Source organism: Diadema antillarum, unplaced genomic scaffold (assembly GCF_040938485.1).
Source record: "Diadema antillarum isolate AM-2024a unplaced genomic scaffold, OU_Dant_1.0 scf00000139, whole genome shotgun sequence".
In the NCBI taxonomy this organism is placed as follows: domain Eukaryota; kingdom Metazoa; phylum Echinodermata; class Echinoidea; order Diadematoida; family Diadematidae; genus Diadema; species Diadema antillarum.
Window position 1 is genome coordinate 798,237 of NW_027271028.1, and position 25,575 is coordinate 823,811.

The 25,575-nt window shown below is 36.6% G+C and overlaps 1 protein-coding gene across 1 annotated transcript; it reads right to left on the reverse strand.

Moving 5' to 3' along the window:
- Positions 1-1,951: 1,951 nt before the first annotated feature.
- On the reverse strand, positions 1,952-18,656 carry LOC139721162 (guanylate kinase-like). The gene is made up of 7 exons (XM_071632491.1): positions 18,530-18,656; positions 16,384-16,512; positions 15,170-15,211; positions 13,896-13,992; positions 7,406-7,544; positions 6,129-6,213; positions 1,952-2,410 (listed from the first exon to the last, which is right to left on the reverse strand). The coding sequence occupies exons 1-7, from the start codon at positions 18,540-18,542 to the stop codon at positions 2,277-2,279; spliced, it is 639 nt and encodes a 212-aa protein (XP_071488592.1). The 5' UTR covers positions 18,543-18,656; the 3' UTR covers positions 1,952-2,276.
- Between the last annotated feature and the right edge of the window lie 6,919 nt (positions 18,657-25,575).

Below are 25,575 nucleotides of genomic sequence, written 5' to 3' on the forward strand. Positions count from 1 at the left end.
AACGGGTCTTCTTTTACATTATGCTAAAATGTGGTGTCATAAAACGGACAGGAAAGTGTGTTTTTTAGCAGTTTATCTCGAACATTTTTGGTAGAATAGTGTGATTAGGTGTGTCTTTAGAATCCCTTTTTCATTTCTGAAAAACCTTGTCCACACTCTTCACTTTCAACTCTCATAACTTTTGAAAGGATAGTGCTACTGCTTTGAAAGTTGGCATCAATTATGGACAGAATGTGTGAATAAGGCATGCCTAATTTCAGTTTAATCTGATAATCCCTTCATTGTTGTTACTCTGGTGGTTTACTTCCTGTTTTTGTCCCATTCATCGCACAGCCAGCACGGTTTGGTACAGATTAAGCACTTGAATAGACAGTGTACTTCAGAGCCTCTTTTCTCAGTTCACACTTTTCCTGAGTTTGTGCTTTCTTTCCAATATTTAGATAGGTTAGGAGAGTCCATTCGATTTGAGTTATACATCATTTTAAAGCTTAAAGTCTGGTCTTTCAGAATATGGTCTTACCTAAAAATTCATGTCTGGCAACTTTTTGTTTGTTTTGAGGTGCAGGGTCACATATATCACACATCTGCCACATCATTTCATAGATGCTAGCTTTGTAAAACATAATCCTTTTCTTATTCCTCGCAGCAATCTGTGTATCATATCACAGACAAATAAGAAAAATCACTACAGATGCAAATCCTATACAAACACTTGTGTCGTAAAGGTTAGTGTATTTATGATTTGCATTGCTCATATAAACTGCTTCATACACTCTTCTTTTTTTTTCTCTGAAGTACTCATAAATTATGAACACATACATTGTAGTTTACAGAAGGTCAAATGACAAAACAAAACAAAAAAAGAAATGAGAAAGCTTGAGTTTCTGAGGCTTACCCAAGATAGTGACAATGGATTACAAGTATCAATGGAATTTGTGTCTTAACTAGAGAGACAGATATCAACAGTAAAAGGTTCATTGGTGAGTTAAATTGGTCTCTCCATGTAATACAAATTATGTAAATACTATTCATACATACACTGAATGTTAACATAACTGTGTGAAAGTGGAGAACATGTATTTGGTTATGTTTGCCCATAGACAGAACATCTTCACATTAACATATCCATGTGCCAAATAATATAAAATGATTGAACATATGGTGCTATCTTTAAGACTTTTCTCGTTCATGTCTTGCGCAACTTTTGAGACCAAATCTGCGATGTCCATGCGTACTTTTTTACAAAGCCACGCCCGGTTTTATAACAGCGCATCACCTCAAAATGGTCATAATTTTGTGTTTTTGTGTACACTTCCTATGGAAAACAGTGCTCTGTCATGAAACTAAAGAAAACTTGATTATTTTTACGATTGATCACTTTGATTGAATAATTTTAGGCTAATTATGGTAGGAAAGTGGTCAGTGACAATATCCAATTTAAAAAAAAAAAAAGTTGAAAAGCAAGGAAGTACATTACATAAGAAATTCTGAACACAATAAAATACATAAGAACTGAAATGACTTTTGGAAGTTTTTATGATGTACAAGCCACCAATGTTGGGGGGGGGGGGGGGATGGGCGGAATTCACCCCCCTCCGGTTTTAGCATAGCCAAAAAGCCGAGCCTGATGAGGGTTAGGAAAGCAATGAAATGGGAGACAATGCAGGTGCAACCTGTGCTGTTCTGGAAGTAATGTTATGAGAATGGCTGCCATGGAAAACTGTAACCTTTACATATTCACTACATCAACAACATAAATGGCTTAGATTGTAACGAATATTCTGAATGCGCTAATCTCAGGGTTAAAAATTTCAAGCCTTTCAGATGAGACATTCTGTAATTATTCTGACTGTCAAAAAGCAGTTAGTACCCCTTTTGACACAAAAACCATTACAACTTTCTATTACACTTTGTAAGGAAGGAAAACAACACAACAAAGATATAAGCCACTATGATCAATACAGGGAGTTCTAGGACAAAATTCACACACAGTAATGACTTTGATAAGTTACAAGTTTGTTCAGTTGCATTTGATGCCTAGTTGGGGGCAAGATTGTAACATTATACAGTCTACATTGTGATTATTACAATGCCTTTGCCACACTACAGAAACATCCATTGAAGTACAGTATAATAAATATAAAATGTGCATGTAAACCACGTTCACAAGACAGAAATCAATGCCGAATCAAGGTGCAATAGCTAGCCCCAGTCTAACTCCACGATCACATTCTTTGCACTCTACATTCAGAGGGAGCCCTGCTAGAACTGGGCCATCACTTGGTCTTGAATTTCAGGTCACGCAATTTGATGATATCAGTGCTGAGGATACCTTTGATTTGTTCATATGCGACATCCACATCATCATTCACGATGATGAAAGTTCCCTGGCTATCGGTCTCCTTGTTGACTGTCGGGGAAAAAGTAAAGAAGAAACAAATTCAACTTTAAATGAAATTCATCTATGACCTACAGTGGAATTTAAAACCCATTCAAACTTAATCTCCAAAAAGAAATAGTAAGATGTAAAAATTTGATCAAAATTTGACAAAAATTAGCAAAGATATGAAAATATGAAAAAGCAGTTGATATGCAAATGAGTGAACTGATGATGTCATTATCTCAAAATTTTCCATTGATCTTTAATATGCAATAAAGTGACAAAAATAAAAATTTTCTGCTATGAAAGTGTAAAAAAATAATGTCATTCCTGGTTGAATAACCAGAATACTTGGGTAGATGTACAGCATATACAACTGTATTAGGGTATGAGACTAAAACATAAGCAAGTTTGAACAATAAAGCTAGAAAATTAAAGCAAGATTTTGTGTAAAACTACATGGTAAATTGTATGGTGGTGACATCATCAACTCATTCATTTACATATTCGAATTGACTGTTTAAAAAGATTTTTATGACAATGAGCAAAACTCCACAATATCATAACTTCCTTAATTTCTATCCAATTTTGATCAAATTTTCACTGCTGTACTTAGAAGATTGAACTCTTGCTTTATCAGACAAACTTCTTAACTGGTTAAAAATTCCCCCTTTATTCTGTATGAGCATTTCCTGAAACCAGAATATGGTGTAATGTGAATGTAGCATGGAGCCCTTTTCTTTAAATTTGTAGAACTCACTTAAGCCCAAGTGCTGTCTCTGCTATGGCGATATCACAATATTTTTGACACAGGATAAACCTACATGGATATTCATGAAGCAGAAGCTGTGTCAGACTAAAATATCTCCTTCTATTTTCTATAAAAGCCTCTACACATGGCAGGGTACATAAATCAAGTGTCTATGTCACTTTATAAGATTAATGATGTCTTGGGACCATTATTCTCATTGATGCTCTCCTAGGCCACATTTGAAGATGGTATGGTGACAGCGATCTCGTCTAAGGTTACCATGTTACAGAAGAATGCTTGGAATTTGCACTTGGCATATATCAATTCAGCATGCACTTGAAATGACTGATTTGCATAAGAGTGCTCATAAATTGCCAAATCAGAAAATATAGATAGTTAATGATTTGTGTCACTTCATGGAGGGGAATTTTGTGACAGGGTATTGAGCTATAATAGAAATACCTTCACTCATTAAAAGCATTAGTGCATCAAGTCTAGATTATGGACTTTATGATGTTCAGGCCCTCAAGTGTACACATCCAGAGAGGTTTAGTATGGTTTCATTTCAGAGTAAAACCTTCCACAAACTAGATCATTGTAAAACTGGAAGGGAGAACAATTACAGTCAAGCTTGCCTCAGCAGCCACCTGTCTATAGAGGCCACCTGCCATATTACGTACAGCCATCAAAAAATTTTCCCCAAGAGGAAAGCCACATTAAAGACCCAGTATACAGCAGATACATCTGTTTTTAACAGCTACTTTTTTCATCTTCTCGAGGTGGCTGCTACAGACAACTTTGACTGCACATACTTGTCACTATTTAACATTCTAGATTTACAACAAGTTATGATTTCCATGTGACAACAACACTAAAATCATATCTTCAAAATGAAAATTTAATTAAAATATTAGTGAAATAAAACAGAAAACTTGATACACAGGACTACAGATAATAACTAAAAGGTAACTTCAGAAGCATTATCAATAGGGAATGTTAACAGATGGAATATTTAGTCTGTAAAAAAAGGCAGCTAATGAGTGTTGTTGGAACAGGTTGGAATGTACAGCAAGAATATCTTACTGCAAAGTAAACACGACAAAAGTTAAACCCAAATCAAAAACCAGAATTAAAGGCACATAAACAAGGGGTTATGACTCTTAAGTGCTCAGTCATAGTCTGTTTGCAGAACATACAAACATTGTCTGAAATTATACAGCGGCAGATAGTTTTTGTAAATATCTACAAAGTAACTGGTTAAAGTATATGGTCCACATACAGTGCACTCCCGTTCTAAATAATGAACACGGTTATAATAAAATTCTGGTTACAACAAAGTAAAAAATGAGGACGAAAAATTATCCACTCTATGTTTATTATTGTTTATTTGTTCGGTATAACAAATTTCGATATAACGGAAAAAAAACCTGCCAGTCCAGAAGGACTTCAGAATAATCTGAGTCCACTGTAAATGGACACAAAGCTACATTTATATGAATGAAACTGACTGACAATGATTCGTGTTACATCAGTGAAAAATCTAAATGTGTTCATAACTAAAATTTCAGGAGGTTCATGGCATATTTGTTGTTTCCAAACCTCAATGCCTCAATTGATGGTTTCCATTATTCATCCACATCTGTCTGTTACATATTAGTGTTTATCACTGTAATCATCAAAAAACTATCAAATAATACTCTGTCTATATGTCACTAAAATCTCAACATTCTAGGTTATCTACATTTTGTATATTGTTAATTGGTTATTTTCAACTGTGTTACTGAACCAAAGCACACTGAAAGAACAGAACTGTTTGATTGCTTAGCCTGCCTTTAGTCTGACAATTTCATCATTTAGGATTTCTGTGAGCTGTCTGTACGTCGATTGTAAGTTGTCATTTATGACAACATATGTGCTGCCCTCTAGAGGTTCTTCCTTGCTAACTGTAAAACAAAGAAAAAAATCATTACAATAACAAAGTGTCGTCACAATTTGCAAAGCGATTATATTTTATAGATTTACTGTCGATAAAACTGAAGAATAAATTTTTAAAGAAACTCAGATTGTAGTTTAGTTTCTATTTCATTACTTATCTCTCTGATTGTTTATAAAATGAATCATGGATACTGTTGATAAATTGATATGCAATACAGTATGTATTTAAAGTCTGTTACATTAACAATCAATGTTGAATACTTGTTTTTTGTACTTTTTACAAAAGAATCAAACAACTCATAGTTGATACTTAACACAATCTAGGAAAGTATCATGTATGTATTGTACTGAAAAAAAATATCTATTTGTTTTTTGTTCATGCAGGGAGTCATTTGTCACATATACTAACAAGTCACTATACACACACACACACACACACACACACACACACACACAGCAACACACAATGGCCACAAAATGACACAGTGTACACACTAATAAATAGCAAGTACACACACAACTAGATACATCCACTTGCCTATAATACAAACTGCAACTCACCATCTTATAGTGCTAGATATTACATGAGGCATGCACTTACACAATAAGAAACACTTGTAGAGACTTACTTGAAAAAAAAATTAAACACGTTATATACAGTGTTATTAGTTTTCCAATCAATACAAAGGGTATGCAGGGTATATATCATGCACATCATATCTTTTGTCACACTGACTACCAGCACATTTGAGTGTTGTAGTTCTATATCTACTTCACATCTCACACATACTATGCCCCCTCAAGACTATCATACAGCTTCAATATGACATTGTAAGGATTCAAAATTAATCACTACTCTCCCCCTTTATTTTGCTCTACCTATACCATTCCCAACTCCACCACACACAGTGAAAGTGAATATACAAAACTTTATTTGAGCTTTTATCTGGACATCACAGCAACTTGTCTATTTTGAGATTGATATATTAAAGCTGTCAGATTACTTTCAAGAATACAGACACAGCTCTGAGAAACAATCGCCACATACATTGTCATACTCACTGTATTCAAGTTCTTTGGTTGCCGTGGCGAGTCGTTTTTGTATGGCTTCCTCCGTATCTGTCTTCCTCCCACGTAATCTCTCTTCCTACAGACACAACGATTAGAAGAGTTGAGTTTTATCCAGTCATACACAGACAGGAAGACAATGATCAAATACAGTTATCATAAGCTGCTAACATTCATAAAAGTCTGTACGAAATGAAGGTGTATATATACTACAGCTGGGATTTGATCTCTCCCTTTAACCCAATGCCCAACGTACCCTGCAAGATCCTGTGATTAAGGCTACAAAGGTTTAGACTCTCACGGAAAGGGTGGGTCATATAGCTGTCTATGGAGCAGAAGGAGAAGTAGAGTCTTAGGTTGTTTTTTTTAATAATTCAATTATAATAATAATAATAACAATGATAATAATAATAATAATGATAATTATAATAATGACAACGATAATGATAATAATAATAATAATAATAATAATAATAATAATAATAATAATAATAATAACAATAATAATACATGCAGTTGATATTTTTAGAGTGCCTTTTCCACTGGATACAAAGCACTATGAGATGTCATCCCTGGTATTTCCCTTAAACATACGGTATGTTTGAGAGACATAAGAATGTTTTAAAGTTTATTTTTTATGCATCATAATTCCTAGAAACATGGATCTAGATTGTATTACTAACATAATTATGTTCAGAAGCCATATCAAAAGAAGTGCAATCTTTTGTTTTCTCTTCACACATTTCTATTCTCCATTTTATACATGAAAACTCAGTCTAGAATAAAACACACCATTGGACTATTTAGTTTGGATAGCAAGATGGTGCAAATTGATTTTCCTTTGTCAGTGGTTACTGTAATCAGAAACTATAAACAATTTTATGCATTCCAATAAGTTTGCAAAATATCATGCTAGAAAGTACTTGATATTCAAGATATAATTCAATATAAAAATTATGAAAATTTCTGTTTTTGCCCCCATTGGTATAACACTATCAATCTCTTTTAATACAGCTGCCTGTCAATTGATACCCTTTTTCATATTCTCAGCTTGATTACATAGAAAGATGTACATTCTAAATTACTGTTCTCATACAGCTAAATCATTTTCTCTTGCAGGCTGGGTTTCAGAGTTTGTTTGTTTATTTGACTGTTTGTAGTTACACAGATGAACTGATCATGAAAGATAGCCCTAACTGGGTGATAAGCAAAAGATTCATTTAATAGAATCTATGCAAAATAATACAAATGTAATGGTAGTGGTAACATACCAAGATCTTGAGGCTAGGAGGCTTGACAAAGATGTAGATTGGTTTAAGGTCTGTCTTCTTGATGCTGATCACTCCTTGAACATCAATATCGAGAATACAAATCCGCCTTGTATTCAGCACGTCCTGTACGGCCTTCTTGCTGTAAAATACATACAACACCAGATTTTGAGTTTGTTAAACAACATCTGATGGAACTGAAATAACCTCATCACCCATGTTACTGACAAGTCCAAGTCACTATCAAGGAGGTAAAATACAAAATCATTTTAACAAAATGCCAGAATGAAATTCTTGGTTTCTCATCTTAGTACAAATTATCTACATGCACGTGTATCCGTATAAATTTACACAGATTGATAACAATTCAACAGAGCATAATAATGATGAGAAGTATCCTGTAATTTTGTGCAAAGAGTAGAATATATTCTGGTCCCCAAACTTGACAACTTGATTACCAGGATCAATGACGCTAATAAAACTCATGAGAACATGCCACACAGTATTTGAACGCCAAGGACGAAATCACTCGGTTTTTTAATGTGCCATTGTATATCTCTATGAGCTTTTATAATCAAATCATGATATTATCATTGATTTTATGGCAAAAAAGAAAAAGACCTCTGACACTGATTCTTACATAATATAAAAAAAAATCACACTGATATCACTGCCAATTTAAATACGTCATCGAAATGCAGCGTGCAAGTTTCTTGTTTTTCTAAACTGCTTTATGTGGAAAATTACTTTAAAACAGGAAGAGATGAAATATGCCCACTATCCTGCATCTTAGCAACCAGTAAAACTGATGAAATAGGCCTATACATGTACACAGTAAAAAAAAAAAGTTTTCTAAAGCAAAATAATGGAACAAGAGACCCGCGGGTCTAGCGCTCACCTGAGTATCGCAAGTTCACCTTTCACGCAGTCACTAATCTAAATTATTCACAGCTCTACCAAAATTTGACCAGGCATTCTCAAGTAGAAGATGGAACTGTACAATAAGGGCCCAAATTTTTTAAGATTCCTTAATTTGGGGGGGGGGGGGGGGATTGGGGCCCCCTGGGGCCCTCTGGGTGGGGCATGGTGCCCATTTTTATAAATTGAGATCCTGACCCCCTAGGGATGCTACCTGCCAAGTTTGATGAAAATACATCATGAGGTTTTCAGGAAGAAGATGAAAATGTACAATTCAGGTCCCCATTTGGACCTTCCCAACCAACCCCCCCCCCCCCCCTGCCCCCAAGAGGGGCACCCCTTGATCTCCTATGAACAAACTTGAAAATACAGTCATTAATGTACTCACTCATAGTATTATCTTACCTCTATAACTTCTGATTCTAGAGAAGATTTTTAAAGATTCCTTCATTTTGGGGGTTTGGGGCCCCCCTGGGGGCCCCCTGGGTGGGGAATGGTGCCCATTTTAAGAAATTGAAATCCTAACTCCCTAGGGATGCTACCTGCCAAGTTTGGTGAAAATGGGTCATGGGGTTCTCAAGAAGAAGATAAAAATGTACAATTTAGGCCCCATTAGGACCCCTCCTCACCCCCCTCCCCTGGGTCCCAAGGGGGGCGCCCCTGATTCTGCCATGAACAAACTTGAAACTACAGTTATCAATGTACAAACTCATAGTATTAACTTAGCTCTATCACTTCTGGTTCTGGAGAAGAAAATTTTTACAGATTCCTTAAGTTTGGGGCGTTTGGGCCCCCTGGGGGCCCCCTGGGTGGGGCATGGTGCCCATTTTAACAAATTGAGTTCCTAACCCCCTAGGGATGCTACCTGCCAAGTTTGGTGAAAATGGGTAATGGGGTTCTCAAGAAGACGATGAAAATGTACAATTTAGGCCCCATTAGAACCCCTCCCCACCCCCCTCCCCTGGGTCCCAAGGGGGGCACCCCTAATTTTGCCATGAACAAACTTGAAACTACAGTCATCAATGTACTAACTCATAGTATTAACTTAGCTCTATCACTTCTGGTTCTAGAGAAGAAGATTTTTACAGATTCCTTAATTTTGGGGGGTTTGGGCCCCCCTGGGGGCCCCCTGGGTGGGGCATGGTGCCCATTTTAACAAATTGAGTTCCTAACCCCCTAGGGATGCTACCTGCCAAGTTTGATGAAAATCGGTCTTGGGGTTTTCAAGAAGAAGATGAAAATGTAAAAAGTTTACGCACGACGCACGACGGACGACGCACGACGGACGACGGACGACGGACGACGGACGACGCACGACGGACGCCGGACGAAGGGCGATCGCAATAGCTCACTTGAGCCTTTGGCTCAGGTGAGCTAAAAAAAAAGAACATTACATGTACGGAACAGTGAATGCATTCTAGAGCACTATGCATAATGATCAAAGGCCTGAAAGCATTGAAAAGATGGCCAAACCATAAATTGTCCAAAAGACCTGCCAATGTAATTTATTTCAAGAGCGCTTGTCAGTTTTGACTTAACATTTTTTGCCTTGACATCATACAATGTACTGGAGAAAGCGCTGTGCAGCAATTACACTGTACGTGTGCATGAAACGGAAAAGGTAATTTCATACTCAGTGGTGATAACCAGCAAATGGGGCACTGTAGACGTTTTGGAATGGGCATTGCTATGACAACCCCATCCCTCAAGGGACAGCTCTTGGGAAATAATCAAATTAACTGAGTGATGAAAGCAGGCATGGCACTACTAGCTCAAGGTTGACTGGGCTGTGAATACAATGGTTCTGTGAACAATAACAGAATACTTCATGATTACAGACACACAACCTTGGATATCATCCAGTCAGAGGTGATGTCAGACTTTCCTCTCACCTCTGCTATTCTTTTAATTTTATCACGTCTTGGCTAGTTCTAATTTTTCTTGAAGTCATAAGAGTATTTGCTTCTTCTACAATACACTGAATGTTACTTTACAGTCATCACAAATGGCTTGACACTATACATTCTTCGCTTCTTGCTATCTGCCACAGACGCTATAGTATCAATTAGATTATCTTATATGAGCACTTCATTACACGGTTTTGTTTTATTTTCTCTGTTCTTTGTGGACTCTTTGATTCAAGTGTAGTCAGGTTGAATAATGCAAATCAGAAACTTTTCTGTGAAAGAAACTTTCACATATTTTGTGAGGAGCCAAGATTGGTGAAAATGCATGCAAAAGTTTTTGCCTACACAATACATTGAATGCCACGGGCAATTTGTGAAAGCACGTATTATACACAGTGTACAGTATATCACTGTTACACCATCAGGAATCTATCCTCTTTATACAGCTGCCATTTAGCAATGTTGATCTTGTGTTCTTGTTCCAATTTATTTTGCACTTAGCACCATTCAGTTACCACTGGTACTTGACTCCAGGGCAACCATAACACCAATGTTCTTGATGGAAAATGCCTTTTGTTGCCCTTTGACTGCTTTTCTTTCTTACTTAAACTGCAAAGAGGATGGACGAAAACTGATTCCCCACAACAATCTCATTTCAAATAAAAGAAATAAAAAAAATATCACAAGAAAATACTGCAGGAGAAAAGGAGTGAAAATTTGCATTTTATATCTCACAAAGCAACTTGTAAGTGATCCGTACTATAATCATTAATACTCAAAGGGTACACGTGTAGGCATTTAAAAGAGCTCCAGTAGTCACAAGAAAGTACTGCTTATTGCATCAATACTCCTTTGACATTCATCTTACGAAAAAAATATTGAAGCAAAGAGAAGGAGAGAGAGAGAGAGAGACATCAATTTGTTTTTGACTGTACAAGATTACACTAACAATATCTACGAGCATTATGACCCTACTCATTACCATGGCAGAAATAGTCAATACTGTTCACCAGAATCTAAAAAGGTGATATTTTGGTTCGAATGAAATGTACATGTATACCGGTAATTATACCGATAACTACAAAGCGCAAGCAACATTATAGCCATGTAAATCAAATGCTAATTTTGAGCTATATGAAGTCAAATCAGCATTGGTCTTTAATGTTCAGAGCAACATCAAGTTAAACCTCTACATCTAGTACTATAAATTTATAATATGCTAACACATACTAGACGAAACAGGGTATTTAATAGTCTTTCTGTTCCATACAATGTAGCTGCTATCCATGACACACTATAGGTACAAACTGTACACATTAATAGTCTAAAGCCCTGGTTTGCTTGTGTAGTACTGGCCCATCATAAAGTTGGTTAGAGTTTGGGTATATTCTTTTATAATACACAGCAACAATCTAAATTAAATGATTCTGCACTATATGTAAATAGAGGTCAATACCCTTTTTACATTCAAGGTATAAATGATAGATCTAAAGATCCAGTCATCTGTTGAGGCAGGTGAAGACAATTCACAGCGAGTCATAATAATCTCAACCTACTGTGCATTTTTTTTAGTAGCATTACATAACTTGGATCCAGGTAGTTTTGTCACAATTTAGTCATTTTACTCATTTGCATGAGTACACAAACCTAAGTGGCAGAAGTAGTAAAATTTGAGTGCTCTGTATGACGTACTGTAGTTTAGGTACATGATTTTGGATAAAAAAAATCATCCTCTAATTAATGATAGGTTGAAAGAGCCCCACATGATTATCTAGGTATTTTCAGTTTAAGTCAGAATGCTGGCATGCTGGACACTCTGTGGCATACTGTTTGTAAATTGATGTCACTTTTTGTAACGACGTTTTCCAAATAGTACATTACATTTGTGAAATGATGTCCCAAAGATACTGTCACAATACAAAGCAATTCTCACATCGTGCTGCTTCGTACCATCACTCTTTGAAATGTAACGATTTCTAACAAAACAATTGTGACATCACAAAGCAATTCTGCCATCAAGCGCTGCTTCACACAGTCAGTCTAGGAACCCTCACAACAGCACATCCATCACACAACTTCTCACCTCACATACTAATTTCCCCTTCTTTTGTTTAAAAGTTTTGATCAAAATATAAAACAAAATACTCTGCAGCTGTCTAATTTTGAGTTTCTGGTTAAAACCGTGTAGGCCATGGTGCCTCCTAAAGCACTATTGTGGAGTCAACTCTGTCCTTGGTTTGAACAAAAAACTCTCAAGGCACAGTATATTTGTATATACTTTATAAATGCATGCATGTTTGAGTACGGTATGTGTGGTACTGCTTCAGCTGCATAAATAGAAATGTTTTATGGCTTCAGAAATATACTCTGGACAGTATGCTTCATGGTTAGTTGTAAGGGATTACTCAAATATATTTCTACTATTACACTTCAACACATCCACAATGGCCATGTCATAGGCCTACCCATTAAACAAGGTAGCCAAATAAAACTAGAACACCTTCCCACACATCACAGATACTGTAAAGTCAAGATACTCTTAAAAGCACATCCCAAATAAATGAAATCAATTACTCACTGATAAATTTTCACAAACACACTTTAACATGTTATCATCACACACAATGACCATATTAAACAGTCAACATTGCTGTCTACAATGAGATATACTGTAAATAAAAAAACACTCTAGGTAGATACAAATTGATGACTAAGGAATATATGGCATGAGAGAGGAGCTTGACCTAGTTGTCCAAGAAATCATAGATCATACATGAGAAGTTTATGATTGCTCCCAGAGAAACTGACTCTATGTCTGGTGAGTCACCTTATCCACAGACAACAGGCATGTGTGAAATAGCCTTAAAGGTCTTGTTTAGTTTGGGATCAGTGATTTAAAATTTTTCAAGATATGACATGTTTAGGTCTGTTGTACCACAAACATCCTATCATATAAAAGTTTTCAAGATAAAGCCTAAAATATATGGAGATATATATCTGTATTTTCTCAATAAACCGTAACTGTAGATGGTTTAGTCTGGAAACATTCTTACTATTGTTCACATAATTATATTCAACATCGATTTTAGCGATTCAAATTTTTACAGTGTTTTTTTTTCTATCCCTAACTCACATTTTAGAACTATTTTAAAGCACTAATGCTGGGTGTTTGTTTTATCTGCAAATGGTAAATTATGCCTTTAATGCACCCCAGACACACTGATCCTGAAGCAACTCTGAAGATTTTGATGCGTGGCTTAACAACAGTATAGTGACTTTGTATTATTTATTGACATACTTAAACTGGAATCAAGACCACAATATGCCCTGAGAATAGTGCTGTCTGTCACACTGTAAACATAGAGAACGATTGGAAATGGTGTGGAGACATGTAAATTCCTATACAATACTCCATCTTTACTATCATTGTATACTGTACTTTAATCTGTAGATTGTTACAAAGTACATTATCAATCTTTTGTTTCTCCTGATGGTTTGATTTTTTTTTCCTCTTTGGTCTTACTTTATTCAGGAATTGGGGGTAAGGAAAACCTACATTAACAAGCTTAAAATTACATCGAGATGGGAACATTTTAAGTACATGATTCATTATCATTCATAAATCAAGTAATGAAAACAATACTAAATATTCTACGACCAATTCTTACCTTGTTCCATACAAATTGCCAGAAAATTGTGCACTCTCTAGGAATTCTCCATTAGCTATAGCTGCCTCCATATCCTCACGAGTTGTATAGTGATAATCTAAAGAAGAAGAAGAAGAAGAAAAGAAATCACCAGATTCATTTCACTGACAGTTCTCAGGCTTTCAAAATTCTAGTACTCTTCTGGTAAATATTTGTCATTTTTCCCAAGGATCAATTAGCTTTAATTCAAAGGTATTGTTTACCACTAGGAGCAGTGATTTTAAAAATTTGATGAATCAATGTGCAGGTCAGTTGTATCACAAAACATCCTACCAATCGGTACCATATAAAAACTTTGCAATCAAACCTAAAATGTGAGGATATATTCCTATATTTCTCAATAAACCATAACAGTCGATGGTTTATTCTAGAAACAATTGTGTAATAACTAATGTTCACATTTCATCTAACAAAACTTAACATTCATTATACTGCTAAACATTTTTACATTGGTTGCTAATATCTCTAACTTGCATTTTAAAACTATTTTGAAGCACTAAAGCTGGGTTTTTGCTTCAAAATCTGCAAATTGTAAATAATGACTTTAACATTATTTCAAAGTTTTGCTTCGGGGCAACTGGAAGATGATCGTGGCACTTCTACCAAAATGAGATATATTTAAGGTGAATATCAATTTCCATTTGCTTTTAAATAATTAGTTATTTCCTTGCAACATGGACAGATGGCATTCACATACTAAATGCAATTAAATCTGAAGTAGAATTTGAAAAAGACAGAAGAGGTGGTAAAAGAAGGCAAGGGCTCTTGATATATGGGATCAAGATTTCAGATCAATGCACAGAGGAGAGAGACCACCATACGGGTAACAACAACAACAACAACAACAACAACAACAACAACAACAACAACAACAACAACAACAACAACAAGACGACTATCATGGTATATAAAGTTCTATTTAGAACTTTGTTAGACCTAACTGGAAAATTAGCCATCAAATGGTATTAATCAGACCTGTGCCATTCCTGAACAGATACATTGTATTTCGATAGCAACATTAGATTCACCCCTGTTCCTTCTGTCACATTTTGATTAGACATTTTTGGGATCTCAATTCAATAAAAACACACACACAAACAAACAAACAAACAAACCTCAGTATCACATTGTCAAACAAAATGTCAATTGGAATGAACAATAACAGAAATGGTCAATCTAAAGAGATTATAATAATGACAATCTCTCTAAAGTGGTGATGATAGCATTTTACTTACGGACTCCATCTTCCTCCCCAGGCCTTGGCTTCCTTGTTGTATCTGACAACATAAAATAAAATTTGTCATGTATTTTCTTAGGGATGGTACACTATAGCTGGCATTAAAGGACAAGTTCACCTTCATAGACATGTGGGTTGAGTGAATGCAGCAATATTAGTAGAATACATCATTGAGAGTTTGAGCAAAATCGGACTATCTATTAAAAAGTTATGAATTTTTGAAGTTTCTGCTCAGTCACGGCTGGATGAAAAGACTACTATAGCTTGTGATGTCACATGAGTACAACGATATAAAGAAAGAATAAAGAAAATTCAACATATATCCATTTTTCTCGCATAACAAAAGAACACTCGACTTCTCTCTTTCAGAAGGCAGGGGGAATAATATTACCCTTAACATACGTCAGTAGCAAGTCGATGAACTGTGCACTTTATTCAAAAAGTGAAGTTTTGTGAAATTCTCTTTTTATTTTCCTTATATAGTTGTACGCATGTGACATCATACACTCTAGTAGTCTTCTCTTCCAGCAGTGACTGCCCAGATACTTAAAATATTCGTAACTTTTGAACGGATTGTCCAATTTTCCTCAAACTTTGACTGATGTGTTCTACTAATATTGCTGCATTCTCTCAATCCTTATGTATATGAAGGTGGACTTGTCCTTTAATATTATCATTTCAAGAAAAGCTAAACTATGGTACTCTTGATGAACTCACTTACTTTGTACAGTACAAACAATGACTGTTTGGTAGTCAATAATATGCACTATGAATCTCATTTATTCATCTCTTTTTTTTTTCTTCTTCTTCTTATTTTTTACTTCTTGCAGAAGCTCTTAAATATGGTATTGAGCAGTTTCTGAAATAGTGGTAAGTGGAATTTCATTGACACATTGCTCACTGGTCAAGAAAGGAAAGTAGAAGACATTTAGGCAGTAAAATCAATTAATGCCAAATATTAGATACATTCATTTGATAAGAAAACCAGCACAGATATAAATATGATGCAACCTATCAAAGTCTTTCTGAGGTGTTTTTTATATTAAACCAATTTGCAACCTTCATCTCTCACCTCACTGTAAGATTTAGGAAGACAGTGGGGAAACAACCAAGAAGCTTCATCTACATGAACCTCTCTTTTTTTCTGATTGGTTCTAGATTTGTTCTTTTAATGCTGGAAGTGTTGATTTTACTGTAAAGAGAATTACTTACGGCTGACGGAAAAGCCAAACATGTCCTTGTGTTCAGCCATGAGTTTTTGGATCAAAGTGCTCTTCCCTGACCCTGATGGACCACAGAATACACAAGGTCTTGGAATGTATTCAGCCATGATGGTTAGACCTGCAAAATGAGATACATGTGATGTGACACTACCTCAAGATTACTTTACCATACAAAATCTGTTTCTTGTTGGATATCATACAGTCATGTGATTTTTTGAATGGGGTAGATGGAGGGTGGTACTTATGTACCAGGATGCAACATTCTACAGTTCAATGTATACAATGTAATATCCAAGGTTGTCTTTACACTCTCAGTAGACAGCCTACAACATACCCCCTCTCTAATACAAGGCCAAGGGGCTGCCAACTCTCACGCAATCAATAGTTGATGTAAGACTCATCAAATTCACTCCATTCTAGGTGTCTGAATACTCTGATAAACAAATTCTCATGCTGAACCGCCCCCCCCCCCAAAAAAAAAAAAAATGTCTCTGAACAAAATCTGTGTTACTCTGAATGTTTAATATACCCAAGGGGTAAGTTTGAATATCCAGGTACAGCAGGCAGGTGCACCCACTCTGTGCAAGTGTGTACCTGGTATATTTATCATGCACCAGACTGCAACACCTTTTGCAGGGGCAGATCCAGGAATTCCATAAAGAGGGGGCGCCTTTACAAAAAGAAAGGGGGGAGCATGTGCCCCCCTCATATATTCTTTTTATTTCTTTTGTTTTAACAAAAAATAAGGTGGGGGGGGCGCCCGGTGCATGCCCCCCCCCCCCCCCCCCACCTGGGTCCGCCACTACTTTAAAGGGTGTGTACAGTTCAGGTCGAGGTGAGGATTTAGCATTTAACGTTTTGCAAGATATTCAGAAACCACTCTATGAGATGTCAAAGAGCATGCAATTCTAAGGAGTACGGTATCAAAAGTTTATTTGATGAAAATCGGTTTTGAAATGGCTGAGATATCCAAAAACAATGTGAAACAAAGAGATCCTAATAAAGTTGTGGCATGTTGCCTTTTATCATTAGCACTTTTTGGGATATCTCAGCTATTTGAAAACCAATTTTCATCAAATAAACTTTGGATCCTTTTTGAAATTCCATGCTCTTTCATATTTCATAAGTGTAGGTTTCTCATTATCTCACTTAGGAATGTTCCAAACAAGAATCCCCATCTCAACCAGTACTGCACAGTCCCTTTAAAACATAAAAGTGAAACTGTACATTACATTTCTAACTTGTAACCAAACCTCCCTTCTGCAGAACGGGGTATACATATCCAGCCCCCCCCCCCCCCCCCCCCCCGACCCCACCCCGATCCGACCCCACCACGGCACAGTTGCCTTTGTTTCCTTGACCTTGTGCTAGTGTCTCCTCCACACTCACGCTCAGTAGAACTTCATAGAAGCAAGGTTGGCAGTCTTGTTGTACACAGTGTATTAAATGTACATCACCATTTTCTAGGCTAAGCAACCAACTGGCTAAATTTATATCAGTCAAATAGCATGGCAAACCACCTCTTTCAACTGATAGACTAGCATGCAGCTAGTTAACTAAACATTCAGTCTGAGGTTAATATGATAAATGTTAAACTGCAATACAAATGAGCTTCATCAATTAGGGTCTCCAGTATTCGTAGTAAAAAAATAGATCTAGAATCTAGGCCTACTCGCTAAGTTACTAATATACTAATGTGAAATGGCAATGCAAGAATCATGCTGTCCATGTCAAAGAAGATTGATATATAGTTTCAATCGATGATAAGATAATGGCTAAGTGAAAAAAAGATGGAACGATGTCAAAAATCACATGGCAATTAGATTTCACTGAATCAACTGATGTTAGCTAGCTGTCCCCCTCGCTAATAGTAATAATATTAATGCAATCACACTAATCGCTGGTGGCCGTGGTTACTGCACACTGCCTCCCACCGAGAGGTAACGGAACTTCACCGTGTGTTGCGCCTGCCGGCTCGGGTGAAGAAACGCTAACAACCTGCACGCAGTGTACGTGGCACCACAGTAACAGCACAGCTCGCCGTTGACTGTACTGCTATCATAGTTATCACGTAAATTACAGAATATTTCAGTTAGGGCCTTGAAGAGCAGTTGCACAAAACCGCAAATACACACCTCTTCTGAACATCTACGTAAAGTGGAGTAAACCAGATCAAAGGAGCGCCCAGTCGAACAAAGTAAGTTGGTGGCAATTTTGATGATATTGTGAGTAGACGTGTCTCTCGCATGCACATGGACAAGGCTATGATCGCTCGCTCTACTGCTGCTGCATATAAAATATGCAGCGTCAATAGCACTGCATGCATGCAATGCATTTGTTAGCATGAGCAGTGTTTACAGTATATGAGGCAAATACCGGTACGTACCCGTCCGACTGAAGAGACGCGCATTAAATGGCAAGCCAAAGCAGAGCCAAAGGTCCCATAACTATAGAAACACTCGGTTATCAGTGTTGATTATGCGTGTAGGCCTATATGTCAAATTGATTATAACTATATAAAAGTTATAAACAATATGAATTAATGTATCTTATACCTGAAAAAATAATTGTATAAAAATATTGAAGGTTACTTAAGTACACAGTTGTAAATATGAATATGTGTGTTTTATTATGTATGTGTTTGAATGTGCAAAAAAAAGTAATAGTTATATGTAGGCCTACACATCCAAACAAAAAATTATATCACATCACAGTCATAATCACTCTATTCCTGAATCAAATTACAGAAAAATCATAACATTAGAATGATAATAATAATCCGAACTTCAAAACAATATCAATATACAAATTTTACTATAATATTTCATGTAAATCAGATAGAGTTCATGGACTATATAATAAGTTTTCCTGTGAACTTGGTCAAACTTGACAAAATTATTCAAAACCAGCAACATTATCAAAAAATACACCGCAGTTGCTATGCTACTATACTTATCAAAACATATGCATTAACCTTCAAATCTTTAACCTTATCAAACTTCCACACATTCAAACTAACATTCTTAGGTTACGTATCTAACGGGTAATATGACACAAATTTACTAACAATAACTCAAAGCTACGGAAACAAATAAACATATTACAATCTGAGCACTGTCCCTCCATTCAGCAGTCTTATAGATTAAAACTCAGGAGTCAAGGAGCCTTCTTGTTCAACATCATGGAGATCTCAGCCTGTCCCCTGACCTCAACGCTATGTAATTATAATTCAGAGGATGAGGCCCATTATCCATGATAGATTTAACTTTGTCACTTAATTCTGCTCTTACAGAAATTTTTGAAATGTAATTGTACCCCTATCATAGGATCTTCTCTATCTAACTATTCTTATAAGCAAAGAGAAGTCTGCCTTTTGACAGGCGGTAAACCAAACCACCCAGTCATAATAATACAGAGATACTCTGTTTTACAGCTTTATAAAACAAATGCACGGTGGAGCGGTTGACATGAAAAGAGTTAAATTTGCGAAGAAAATACAATCTCTTCTGACCTATATGTCTTTTGTTAAACATGTTTGAAACATATAAGTTATAGTATATACATTCCTATAGGCCTACACGCTATATATTATGTACTTTTACACGTACCTTTTTATTACAGATGTGTAATACTTCAGAGGTGATATCCTGGCGGGAATTATTATTTTCTCCAAGATAATTTTCTCAATTATCATTCTCATTATAATTTTTCCGATTGTGCAGAGCTGAGGGTGAAATTAATAGTTCTCGTCTCTAGGGGAAAATTATGACTCCCAAGAGACCGCTGCTCCCTGGGCAGGGGCGTCGACCAGTCTTCATGCATAATGACGGTCACCTGGGGGGGGGGGGGCGGCAAAACTTGGAGGATAGGGCCTACGTGCAAGGGAGTGGAGAGACCGACGGGGGGGGGGGGGGGGGAGGTGAGGATCTGGTGCACACTTTTGGTGAAATATTTGGATTTTTCCATCAAATAAGTAGGAAACAGAAATATTCATTGATTGTGAATGGCTAAATCTCGGTATCTCACATCTTGTTCCGGGCCGTGTTTACCGAATTAGGCTAATGAATTATGGAGGTGGGGTGGGGAGTGTGGGAGGTGGCGGCTTAGCCACGCGACAAGACCATGACAGAGCTTTTACATTTTTAGAATCGAGATACAACGATATGATGCATATATCATTTTTAATAGGTTTCTATTTTTTAACATTGTCAATCCCGCAAGTGTTGATAGCCTATATACTGGATGGGGTCACGCAAGTGGAGTATGTGGTAGTGGCATCCTCCCTCCCACACGAGGGAAATCGTCTACTTTCAAAACTTAAATTCAGTGATCTAGAGCACATTTTTGGTTAAATGTTAGGAAATTTTCTATCTAAAAAACAAGTAAGAAAAATGTATTCAAGAAAATAGGAATTGCAAAATCGCGGCATCAGTTATCTCTACTTCTTGTTCCGCGCAGGCGTCATCAATGTGTACTAAGTCTACGGAGGAGAACTGGATGGGGGTGGGAGGAGTTACCCCCTTCCTACACGACGGAGCTTTTGCAATTTTGAATTCAATAAATTGGACTGACGCATACATTTTGTGCATATTCAGAAAATAGTCTATCCCCAATGTGTACTCTGATGGAGTCCGAACAAGGAGAGGATGTGTTGAAGGGAGTAGGTATTCGCACCCCTCCCCCATTCGAGGGGGCTGTTGCATTTTTAGAATTATTATAATGATTATCATAATTAATGTGTGGGAGAACTGTTGTATTATGGAGGGGAACCAAAAGGGGGAGGATTAACAATTTGGAAGGGGATAAACCCCTCCCACATGAAAGGGAACTTTGCCTTGTATCTTGGGATACTTGAGAAAATAGTTACTCCAAAATAAGGAAGGAACAGAATGAGGTGTGGTCTGACTGTCTCCAGTGTTTATTGCAGACTCACCGTCTTCAATCATGTAATAATACTTGTGAGCAACATTGTCAATGGGTGGAAATGTTGGAATGCATGCTGAGACATAAAATATGCTGAAGCTCATGCGTAATGACATGACACGGAACAGGCCAATAGCACGAGACAGCATGCGGTTACATAGTATGACTTGTTACATTATCTAGACACAACATGATTTGAATATGCCGTGTATCTAATCTGTAGACACAACAAATTTTGCATTTTTGGAATTGAAATGACAGATCTGGTTGGCAGCACGCACATTTTTGACTAAAATCTTTCGGAAAGCTGTCGATCTCAAAAGTGTACCAAATCTATGGAAGGGAACAGGCGGAGGAGGGAGAGGGAGATTTTTTATTTTATCTTATTTTATTTTATTGTTTGAATTGAGATTCAACGATCTGGTGCACGTCACATTGGCTGAAATATCTGAACAAAAAGGAAATGTTCCATAACTCGATGATTACGGTCGGATGGGGGCAAAATGATGCCCCCATTATCCCTAAGCCTATTTATACCCCCTCCCCTCCCCCCCCCCCCCCCCGATATAGACGCCCCTGTCCTATATAGGGTCCTCCTCCTACCGTGAAGAACACCAAAAATATAGATGAAATAAAATATCATACCTGTACTGACAGTGCCAACATTATCTAAGATGGAACTCTGATCTATCCAGCACGTCAGCAGTTTGTAAGCCCGAGGCTGGGGTAGAAGATCACCGAAAAGAACAGCGCCCTCTTTCAGGTCTAGTCTCGACAGGCGGAAAATAAAATGTAATGAGGGTAAAGAATTCCCCATAGAGACGTGTGTTAAAATTCAAATTTCAAAAAAAATTCTGTAAAATAGCTGGGAGAAATGAGGTGTTTCATCTTCACTAACCTGAATAAGTGAGATATATCCTTTCATCCATCAGATTTCCAGGGTGGGTTGTTCTGCTCTAATTCTGTCCAAGGGTCCGCAAAGCCAGACTACGAGTTCTTGTCACTCAAAAAATCACCTATTTTCCGTACACGTACCCAATGAATATAGTCCCCTCAAATTCCATCAGAGAAGCTTTCATCTTCCAACCAAAATGCAGTTTGTAGAGGAATTCATACTCAATGTCTACAGCTATTCTGTTTTTGCCAAACTACATAATTGATTTTCAATTAATTTTTTTCTTCATTTATTTTGGTATCTTTGGTACGAATTTGTGAAGGGGTCTGGGACAGTCCATTTTATTTATAGGTGTGAGCCCTTAAGAGAGTGACGGCAGAGCACCGGCAGTGTTTATTTTTGTTATATAGAAGGGAGTATTGACTCAGTCTTGACAAGACCGGGGAGCACTGATACGCACCTAGCCCCCCCCCCCCCCCCCCCCCCCCCCACTAAACACGAACTAGACGTATCCCTTCATTGTCTGAATAAGTATACTAACTTCACATCATCAGCACTGCTCCCACTCTCCTGGACTATACCCCTCTCAATTAGAAGCATCATCCTTTGATTCTTTCAAGAAGGCACTGAAAACTTACCTGTTCTAGTATTGATGATTGTATAATAGATGTTATGTTATGCTGTGTTTGATTGTATGTTATGTCAAGCGCACAGAGAATTTACGATAATTATTATGCGCTTTATAAATATGTGTATAATAATAATAACAATAAAAATAATAATAATAATAATGAATAATTGTCGTTGTTATTATTGTTATTATCATTATTGTTATTATTATTCTTATCATTATCATCATCATTATCATTATCGTTATTGTTGTTGTTCTTTGTACTCTTATTAGCACAGCCGTTACGAAGGCTCGATCAGTTGGAAAGATCACTTCCTTTGCTTATTATTCTTTTCAAGTTCATGGTAAGGTTCATTATAGGAAGATCTGATGTAAACAATACTCACTCACTTTTCACACTACAGAAATTAACTATAGAGCTAGGGTTTGTAGGTTACGCAGCCATGTAATACTACAAATCAAGTTACCTAAATCAATTTACCTGTTCAGTAATATTCCTTTCCCAAAGTGGGACAAAGATTCTGCAGTTCTGGCATTCTAGAGTGCGTGAACAGGTGACAGTAAACAGTATATGCTACACGTGAAACTATCATAAGGGAAGGTCCGAAGACTGAGGATACAGTTTTTGTGCATTCTAACCAATGCCTCCCAATACAACGGAAAATCTCTCCATCTACTCCCCCCTCTTTCATCCGTAGGAGCATGCATGAAAAACAGACATAATCTCTGACCCTTGGAACGCAACTTCTGCGAAATGTAGATATTATTCTACGCGTCTGCTGGAAAACACATAATTTTCTCAAGAGTGCTTGAACTTTGACCCCTCGGCCTGACGTTAATGCTGTCTCTTTTACATCATTTCAGGACGACAGATCAGATGGAATACATTCCCATAACGACAAACAGTTTAGACTACACAGATGAAGGTTCTATTCTCTTTCCGGACGCAGGGTCAAGGCATGTATACGTCACAGTTTGTTGTGGTTTAATGGAACTTTACTGTGTGACATTGCTCTGAAATCATTTTATTATACATGTACATACACTCTGGGGATACGTCTTATTGTGTATCCACGTGCCGTCAACTTTACTAAACACGTCATTTTCAACAATAGTGATATTGCAAATGACTTCTAATATTGAACACATCCCGTTTGCTAAACCTCCCTGCTAAACCCTATAACATATACTTATATACAATCCAAACTGACTTCGCCCGCTCAGATTTCCAGATAAACCTCAACGTGGCACTGAGGTCAATGTAAACACATCGCACGTGATATGATCTCATGTTTCACCTCATGGTTAAAGTATGATTTCACCTGATGTTGAAGCTGAAATCTTACACAGAGAATGGTAAAAGCTTTAGGTATGAAAATTGGCTAATCATGATAATAATGATACAATCAAGGTTATACAGCACTTTAAAAATTCATCGTTTTTCATATAACTCAATGAAATTGAATTAGTTCTATAGGCCTAATGCAAATGATTCCGTTACCACGACAAAAAAAAGATTAATCTTCTGTTGGTTTGTAAATAGAAATATTATGATCTAAATGACATTTCTTCTTGTTCACAATTAGTAACGGCAATTTCTTTAGCCTTCATTATTGCAAGGCTGACACCACAATACTCTGATGTAACGGATATTTTGTTTCTTTTTTTTTTTCATTCTTACAAAGGGAAATCTAATGACTATTTGTGTTTGCGTGAATGTGAAAACATATAAACACTTCATCAAAATCAATACACTGCAATTTCAATTAATATCATGATTCCGTCAATGTATGTGAAAAATAATTCACATATTTTAATTTTCTTATTGAATGTCCAAAATGTGAAAAAGACTTCTACCTTAATGACTCGGGTTTCTACTAGCTTACTTTGTTTATCATATATCATGTATCATGAACTTTGACTTGAATTCATTGTTCACGTTATATCAAAACAGTCATAAGCTTAGAAAGTTGAGGAATATCTGTCTTGTGTTATTAAGACCGAAGTCTGAAAGAGGAAGTCATAAAAAGCAAATTCGCCCACGCAGGAAGATGGATTTTCTGACTAAATGGGTAGCTATCAAAGAGATTTGAATTTCTTTGGTATATTGTGTAAGTGGGCATTCTCTGTTGATGTTGCAAACATTAATTTGATATTCATTTTGTTTGTTCACAATGAATTTCATACATCCAGACACTTTCTAAGGATGTACGTGTTTTATCAAACAAAACAGCAAAGGCCAAATTGTGGAGTTGTCCACCTTCATGGACATGTGGGTTGAGTAAATACTGCATTATCTAGTAGAACACATCAGTAAGAGTTTGAGGAAAATCGGACAGTCCATTCAAAAGTTATGAATTTTTGAAGTTTCTGCTCAGTCACGGCTGGATGAGAAGACTACTAAAGCTTGTGATGTCACATGTGTACAACGATATAATAGAAAGTATAAAGAAAATTCAACATTTTTTTACTTTTCTCGCATAATAAAAGAAAACTTGACTTGCCTATTCCAAAAGGCAGGGGGAATAATATTTCCTTAAACATACGTCAGTGACAAGTCGAGGAAATGTGCACTTTTTTCAAAAACTAGAATTTTGTGAAATTCTCTTTATATTTTCCCTATATCGTTCTACGCATGTGACCTCAAACACTGTAGTAGTCTTCTCATCTACCAGTGACTGCTCACAAACTTCAAAAATTCCTAACTTTTGAATTGATTGTCAGATTTTCCC